Raw genomic sequence first — 8,101 nt, forward strand, 5'->3', positions numbered from 1 at the left:
CTCAATCTGAGTAGCCCAGTTACTGGCCCAACAAACACACACATAAAGGAATAATTCAAATCTCTTGTTGAAATTCACATTACCAAGTACAGGGTAGTTATTACATGCATAGTTTCTCCTAAGGAACTGAAATCATAAAACTTCAAAAACTGAAACTTCAGTTCAGGAAGGAAGCACCCACCCATATCAGGAAGTGATCAGGTCTTTAAAACTCTGTTTTGAGTCTCATCGTTTCTTAAGTAGCCTTACTCTTCCTGTGTCCACAGTGTTACTGATACTATGTTAAACAGCCAGTTGAAAAGGCTAGGAGTCTCATCCCCACTGTGCACAAGAAGTTCATCTTCCAAGCCCTGGGCTTCTCTTGCCTGGGGCTCAGAGCCCCTCCCCTGCTGCACGCGGGCAGCCCAGGCAAGCCTGGGGGAACAAGAGACAAGCCTCAGAGCCTGGGACTAAGCAGCGCTTCTGGCACCGTGGGAGCCCCAGCGTGGAGACCTGGTAAGAGGAGGAGCCCCAGGGCTGGGGAGAGTGGGCTGTGAAGGTGGCCGGGAGGTCCGGGTCAAACAGCTGGAGGTAAATATTTCAGGAGCAAAGAGGGAAGAGACAAGGTTTCTGACATGGGGACCATCAAACGCAGGAGTACAGGACAAAGAGAAGAGTGAGTTCTACCAATCAGGAAAGGTCATCTTACCTCAAATGCCTCCTCACTGGGCTCCAGTTTCTTCACAGAACTGTGAGACTCAACTGAAAAAGAAGATGGCTTAAAAAAAAAAACAAAATTCATGAAATGTTAAGAGGCAGAATAAAAATCTAAACGGTTGTGAGTAATAATTTTGCTCCTATGGCTTCTCCTCTTCTTCTTTGTCACCATCATCTTCATCTTCTTACACAGAAAAGATGGGGCCATGGCTTCTGGGACGCCTTCTCCTCGTGTTGCTGCTGGGACTGTGGTGGGCAGTGCCTCCCCTTTGTGCTTTGCCTGAGGGTCTCACCAGGGCTCGATGGTTTGAAATTCAGCACATACAGCCGAGGCCTCTCCAGTGTACCAAGGCGATGAGTGTTGTCAATAGCTACACCCAGCACTGTAAGCCTGAAAACACCTTTCTGCACACCTCCTTCCAGGATGTGGCTTCTGCCTGTGATTTGCCAAACATCACCTGTAAGAACGGCCAGAACAATTGCCACCAGGATCCGAAGCCCGTTCCCCTGACTCAGTGCAGCCTCACTGCGGGGAGGTACCCTGCCTGCCGCTACCGAGAGGCTGCCCAGTACAAGTGCTACATTGTGGCCTGCGACCCCCCTCAGAAGGGCGACCCTCCCTATGCGTTGGTTCCTGTGCACTTAGATAAGGTTGTCTGAGGTTTCCATCACTTTCGTTCTCACTTGGCACAAATTCTCTTATGATCTTTTCTGATTTTTCTTTGCTTTTGCTGATTTTCCTGGCTCCCAGAGAAGGAAAAGGTAGGGCGTTGAAAGAATTAGAGTGATGATATCAGACAGTTTTCTGCTTTGGAGCTCAGTGTTTTGAAGGCAGACAGAAGGGAAGAGGGCAAAGAAGGGTCCAGGCCTCCGTATTTTCAGCCTTAGAACTTTGCTGCGTTACAGGAGAAAAGCAATTTTAATTACATGTGTACGTGCGGGATCCCTACAATTACATGAGACTCAAAAGACACAGGAAACCCGGAGGGGCTCAGGGTCCGTGTCTGCAGCGGCGTCCCGAGACCAGGCCTGGGGCCGGGAGGGTTGCCCTGGCTTAGAGACGCCACGTTTCCCAGGGAAAATGAGCTAAGTAGACAACCCAGTACATGTCTCCTTCCCACAGGGTGTGGGAAAGGCAATTGAGTGTCAGGTGTGAGGACACTGCATTTCTCAAATGTCATACTGACCAGACGATGTGAGGCCACTCCTTCCTCTTTACTTCCTGCCTTAGTTGGTACTTTACTTAGTTCCACTGGGGAAAAGAACTGTACAGTCAAAAAGAATTTTATTGATAAATTCAATACTGTGAATATTTTTGCTTAAGTCGTCTTCTTAACTTGTGAATTTTTTAAAATGCCATACTGTCTAGACAGGGCCAATAGAAACAGAATGGTGCGCTCCCCTCCCCAGCACGAAGACTAAAATTACAACGATTCAGAGATTAGCATGACCCCCTCACAAGGATGACACACAAATTCCTGAAGCCTTCCATATTTTGTGAAGTAAGTCAGACAGAGAAAGACAAACATCACATGATATCATTTATATGTGGAATCCAATATATGACCCAAACGAACCTATTTACAAAACAGAAAGAGACTTGCAGATAGGAAACAAACTTATGGTTATGGGGGAAAGGCAGGGCGGGAGGGATAAATTGAGATTTAGGATTAGCTGATGTAAAATACTATGCATAAAATAGATTGAAAAACAAGGCCCTACTGTATAGCACAGGGAACTATACTCAATATCTTGTAATAACCTATAATGAAAAAGAATCTCTCTCTCTCTCTGTATATATGTATGGAAAAAATGGAATCACTATGCTGCAATCACTATGCTGTACACAGGAAACAAATACAACATTGTAAATCAAAAAAATAAAGGAATATTAATCGATCAGTCACTCAATACAAGCAGAAGAAGTGATGTGCACGTCTGAGGCAAGCCTACAGAGGTGTGGGGTGGCAGAAGCAGGGCCAAAGAGCCTCAGGGGAAGGCAGAAGCGGATGCTCGTGAGGAGGGCAAATCCAGAGCGCCTGACACTTCGTGATGGACTTTATAAAGGCCTTCCCTTGCCCTGTCTCATGCACTCGTGTCATTTTTAACGTGATTTATTACTTTTCAAAAATTAAACAATGTAGACCAATACAAACTAATATATGGTGCTCAAATGAATAAATATTGTATTCCACATGCTCTTAGAAAAATACAAAAGCATTGGAGTCCATTGTATTTCTCCCTCCACTCTCATTCCTCTTAACTCTTCTTAAATGAAATCATAAATTCAGAGTGTCTCCAGCCCTATTTGTATACTTTTACTTCATAAACAATATATAGTATTTCCATTGTGCAATTTAAAAATAAATTTATCCAAATGCCATTGTATGGTACAAATCATTCTGCAACTTGACTTTTTTGTTCACTCAATACTGTTTTTAACACACATTAATATTAAAATGTGTCTTGTTCTTTTATTTTTATGGGTATATTTTTTCTTTGTATTAATAAACCATCATTTATTTATCAGTCGTCTCTTGATGGATCTTTGGAATATACTGAACTTTTCACTCGAACAAGCAGTGTTGCAATGAATGTCTGTGTACATTTCTCTGTGTGCACATGTGACAAAATTTTACCTCTAAGTGACTCCATGTCTATAGTAGGTACACCAAGATGTGGAATTTCCAAGTCATACATATTTTTAATTTTGCTGTCTTGTTATATTTTCATCATACTTGGCAATTTAAAGAAAGACACACAGCAGAAGAGTTGTAAGTTTCAGCTTTATACAAGGTGTCACTGAGGACTAGAGCCTGGGAGACAGCCACTCAGGTAGCTCTGAGGTATGAGATAGCACACCATTGTTGTGTAGATTGTTCATAAGTAAGTAAATGATGCAAAAACGCATAACCAAAATCCAGTCGTAAGAGAAAAAATTTTTTATGTCCAAATTAGAGACATTTACAAATAAGAACTGCCAAGAAGCCAAGCATGGTGAGGCTTATATGTACTGAGGCCTTTCATTGCACTTTGCCTGCTTTTCTGAGGTAAGCATACAACGTATAAAGTGAACCTGTAGCCTGCTCTTATGACAACAGTTATTTGGTGCCTACCAGAGGCTGGGGGATTTTACAGACAGCAGCTGTGTAAAGAAACGTGTGGAGGAAAGAACTGATGATGTTTTATATCTCCAAGTGTCTTGGCTGACTGGAGGAATTGCAGGAGTACATGCTCTGTGAGGGCTGAATCAGCCCAGGGCGCCAGAGCGGGGACTGGGAGCAGCCTTTCATTCACAGTTAGAGAGGAAGCTCAAAGTGCAAATACTGGGGAGGGGGCACTTGGAAAGAAAGAACCTGATGGGGTGATCATTTACTCTGGTAATTGAAGGACTCATCTAAGGTGCGCATGGTGGATGCATTCTGATGTGGGGAAGGGCTGGGCTGGGGGACTGCCGGCTGCTGGAATTGAAGGGAGAATTTACCACACAGAGAGGCAGGAGAAGACCAGCCCAGCAGAGGCAGAAGACACTGTGATTCTGTGGGTACACACAGAGCTGCGGGGCCACGGGGGAGCTGGGATGCTGCGATGTGTTTACTTGTCCACTGAGAATGCAGAATCTGGAAGCGTGTTTGGTTTGAGGAAGCTTCTGAAAATTAACATTATCCTTCTTCAAAGAATCACTGGATATGATCATTTGTGTCTTTAAGCAGGAACCCATCTTCCCATGTTAGCACCTCAATTGTAAGATTCACCTGCCTGGGTTAGTCTCCTGGAACAGGCTAGTACTCCTTTCCTTGTGGGGAACAATAGCTGCCCCACAGAACAGAGAACTCTGACTTGTCCCCAGATGACCCTCCTTGACTGTGTGTGACCGTGTCTGGAATAAGACTTGGCCTTTCCCCTCTGAGTGTCCTCCTTTCCAGAGCACTTCCCACTCACCACACGCCCCCTGCAACAGGTCCCACGGCTGTGCAGGTCTGCTTCTGGAACATCTGTCATCATCTAACAGTTTATTCCCCCGATGGAGGCACACTGTGGTCCTGTGGCCCGCAAGGTGCAGGGACCCAGAAGCCAGAGCTGGTGAATGTACAGAATACATGCAGCAAAACTGCAAATGTGTGTTCGAAAAAGCTTCGCTAGTGTTTTCTTAGCACTAGCACGAGGGAAAATGAGCTCTGGGTTCGGGAACGGGGGGAGATGAACTTCAGAAAAATTCTGTCTTGAGAAAACAGATGTAGAAACTTAGATTTCCCCTTTTTCCCCTCCTCCAACCTCATCGCTTGTAGGAGAGAGATCCCCATTGTCACAGAAAGGCAGGGAGAGCTGGCCGACCCCTCTCAAATGCAGGCTTTCTTCCTCTTACAGAAGCCCCCAGGGCTAAGCATTGCCTTTATCTAAAAACACAGTCACTTCCAACCTTTACAAATGTAGTACTGAAAGACAAGGACAGAACTGGTCACACTGGTGGAAGTAGGACCTTCCTCTAGTTCTATGACCTTGTCCCGAGCCACATGCAAGTGCAATCAGAGGGTCGTGTGAAATGATTGCGTGATGTCAGAAGCCGAGTCTAGTCTTTTCAGTGGATGTGAGGAAGGGTAGCTGAGAAGGGAGCTGATTCACAGGCCAAGTCCACTGGGAACCTGTGAGAGCCCCCAGAGAGCTGAGGCAGAGCAAGCTGTGACTCCAGGGCCCTCGGGGAAGGAAGGACACTGGAGAATTTTTTCCCTGGATAGAATCTAGTCTCAGTCATGCCACTAAGTAGCAGTGGCCACAAGCAGGTCACTTAACCTTTCTGAGATTCCGGTTGCTCCTCTATAAAAGGTGGGGAGGTTACACTAAGTCAGGGTTGTCAGTGGGTGGCACCTACTTCCTCACCTCCCCCATGCCTTCGTGGAGGTGCCGCTCGAGCACATCCTAGTGTAGGCATTTTTCTCCAGCATACTAGGCAGGCATTGCCCAGTTAGAGTCAGTACACAAGCTGAAACCTTCTTATCCTCCCTCCTTCTGATGATCTCTGAAGTCCCTTCTAAACGGGAGGTTCCAACTTTTGAAGTAAGAGAGGACCATTTTACTGATTTAGTAATAGCTCACTCCAAAAAAAAAAAAGAAAGGAACATGGAAATTTAGGGTCATAATTTCACACACTCCACATCCCCACCTGTGGCCCTAGCAGGATTTTCCCAGGTTCACACTGTCCTTCCTTGTGCGAGAGATTTTTGTGTCTGAGCTTCACCCTTTGTCAGCTCACCCAGCATGGCAGTAACCCAGACTGTAGCTCTGTTTTACCTAAAATAGCCCATCCTTTAAAAGGATAATTGGGTATCAAGGGACCTACAGGGAAAGGAATGATCTCAGTTCACTAAAAAAACAAGAGTCCATAAAACAGATAAATGACAAGGACCTACGGTATAGCACAGGGAAGTATATTCAACACCTTGTAATAATATATATAGTGGGAAAGAATCTGTAACGAAAAAATATACATGTATGTTATGTGTATAACTGAATCACTTTGCTGTACACTTCAAACTAATTTTGTAAATGAACTACACTTCAATGCAAAATTTAAAAAGCAACAAAAAATGCCCAAGAGTCAGAAGAGGTGGCATTTAAGGACTCCATTCGCCTCTCACCAAAGCTGCTGAGAGTCACGGTTCTCAGCCCTGGCAGGAAGTGATCACACATACAGTTAGTTCCCAGATGGGGACCGCACCAGGAATTCAGGTGACTGCAGCTGTGTTTTATTGAAAGAAGCAGTGAAGTGGGTAACATGGGCCCCAACTCAGAAGCCACTCCTCGCCCCCTAAACCACGCATGGGCAAGCCTTAGGCCAGGGAAGCATGTGTGCATGCTGGATAGTTGCCCTCAGGGCAAGGAAGCAAGAAGGGAGAGGAAGATGCCTTGGTGATGAGGTGGGGTATCTTGCTGCTCCAGACTCAGGTTGATCCAACCGTCGAAGTGGACTGGTACGGACACATTTCCCTCACAGGCTATGATGATGTGCTTCTGCAGTTCCTTGGTGGTGTATACACAGTTGGGGTACCTGGAGCTGCCTGTCTGGCGGCAGTCCGTGATGTTCATGGTGGAGTTGCTCTGGTGGCAATTGTACTGCCCATTTTTGCAGGTGATGTTTTTCTCAGAGCAGATGGCCTGGACATCTTCCAGGGATTCATGAATAAAGGTGTTCACCGGCTTGCACCTTACAAGGGTCATATTCCGACGCTTCATCATTTGGTTGCAGTAGTTGGTGTTGTTGCCGGGGGAGTTGCCGCTGTCCATGTGCTGCCGCTCGAACCTCTCAGCTGCCGATTCCCTGCCCAGGGAAGGCTGGACCCACCCCAGCACCAGCAGTAGGGACAGGAACAGGAACTTCGGAGCCATGGTCACCTCACACTCTTGAAGGAACCAACGTAGGAAAAAAGAAGGGGGCAGAAAAAGTATCACCAGAGAACCCCAGCTCCAAACTGTAGCCTCCATGGCTTACCACCTCCCACAGGTTAACCAGAAAGATGTCCCTCTCCTGGTGAGTTCTTCCAAGTAATGAGACACTCACAGGTACAATTTTCCACGAGCATTTGACTCCCACACCCTATGGAGAGGCCATCCTCCCTTCTTGGGTAGTGACTCCAGAAATGACCAAAATTCATAGCAGTCCTAACTTTGAATGCAGAAGTATTTTTGATATAAAATACACTGGAAAAATAAAATATCTTTCTGACATTTGTACCCATTGCTCACGTGGCTCATTAGAAGATCCTCTTGAATCAACCATTAAATAAATGAGCCAAATTTTGAATAAGCCAAATTGTATACCTGAGATATCACCCAGTATTCATCCAGGACCAGGGCTGACAGAGCCCTGCTGTCCTGCAACACAAGGGAAGCCCCAACCCCTGCCTGACGCTGGCACATAAAGGGAAGCCACTGTATTCCAAAGGAAGGGGCTTTCCTCCCTCAAGTTGGGGGGCTGCTCCTCTCTAGGACCATGGGTCCGCGGCAGCCTGCATGCCCCATCCGTGACCCCAGCTGTGCCCCAACTGATGTTTGCCTGCCCCAAGCTTTCTCGGGCTGCCCTCACCCACTCTGCTTCCCTCCTCTCCAACCCTCAAGCAGAAGCAGCACCTGAGACCACCTCTTGGTTTGCTTACCTGGGTCTCTAGCTCGGTCTCTGAGAGAGAGCGTGGAAGGCAGTGTCTGCAACACCCGATCCCGGGAGAGTGGACTTTCTATACGGACTGGAAAGGGGCTTGGCTTCTGAGAAGAGAAGGGTGGGAGGAGCATCTTGGCCCCGGTCCACAGGAGAGCAAGGATAATGTGTGGAAGGGGTGGGGAATTACACAGGCCACCCTCTTTTCAGGGCTGCTACACAGAGTGAGCCTTTGCCTGTGAGAGCCTTTCTTTC

At 46.6% G+C, this 8,101-nt stretch overlaps 2 protein-coding genes and 1 non-coding gene across 3 annotated transcripts; 2 read left to right on the top strand and 1 right to left on the bottom strand.

Annotated features, from left to right (window-relative positions):
• Nucleotides 1-249: 249 nt before the first annotated feature.
• Nucleotides 250-3,114, top strand: LOC102527659 (ribonuclease K6-like). The gene is made up of 2 exons (XM_072962756.1): nt 250-495; nt 890-3,114. The coding sequence occupies exon 2, from the start codon at nt 895-897 to the stop codon at nt 1,354-1,356; it is 462 nt and encodes a 153-aa protein (XP_072818857.1). The 5' UTR covers nt 250-495; nt 890-894; the 3' UTR covers nt 1,357-3,114.
• LOC116278058 (U6 spliceosomal RNA) lies at nt 2,091-2,194 on the top strand. Its single transcript, XR_004187481.2, has one exon. It is a non-coding gene; the product is annotated as a U6 spliceosomal RNA (small nuclear RNA).
• Nucleotides 3,115-6,358: 3,244 nt separating the features above from the next.
• On the bottom strand, nt 6,359-7,888 carry LOC102534153 (ribonuclease pancreatic). Its single transcript, XM_072963950.1, has 2 exons — nt 7,848-7,888; nt 6,359-7,094 (listed from the first exon to the last, which is right to left on the bottom strand). Exon 2 carries the CDS (start codon nt 7,078-7,080, stop codon nt 6,565-6,567), a length of 516 nt encoding a protein of 171 aa, XP_072820051.1. The 5' UTR covers nt 7,081-7,094; nt 7,848-7,888; the 3' UTR covers nt 6,359-6,564.
• Between the last annotated feature and the right edge of the window lie 213 nt (nt 7,889-8,101).

Source organism: Vicugna pacos, chromosome 6 (genome assembly GCF_048564905.1).
Source record: "Vicugna pacos chromosome 6, VicPac4, whole genome shotgun sequence".
Taxonomy (NCBI): domain Eukaryota; kingdom Metazoa; phylum Chordata; class Mammalia; order Artiodactyla; family Camelidae; genus Vicugna; species Vicugna pacos.

What these genes read in the sequence shown, in the direction of transcription:
- LOC102527659 (XM_072962756.1), top strand. Translation starts at nt 895, where the DNA reads ATGGGGCCATGGCTTCTGGGACGCCTTCTCCTCGTGTTGCTGCTGGGA.
- LOC102534153 (XM_072963950.1), bottom strand. Translation starts at nt 7,080, where the DNA reads ATGGCTCCGAAGTTCCTGTTCCTGTCCCTACTGCTGGTGCTGGGGTGG.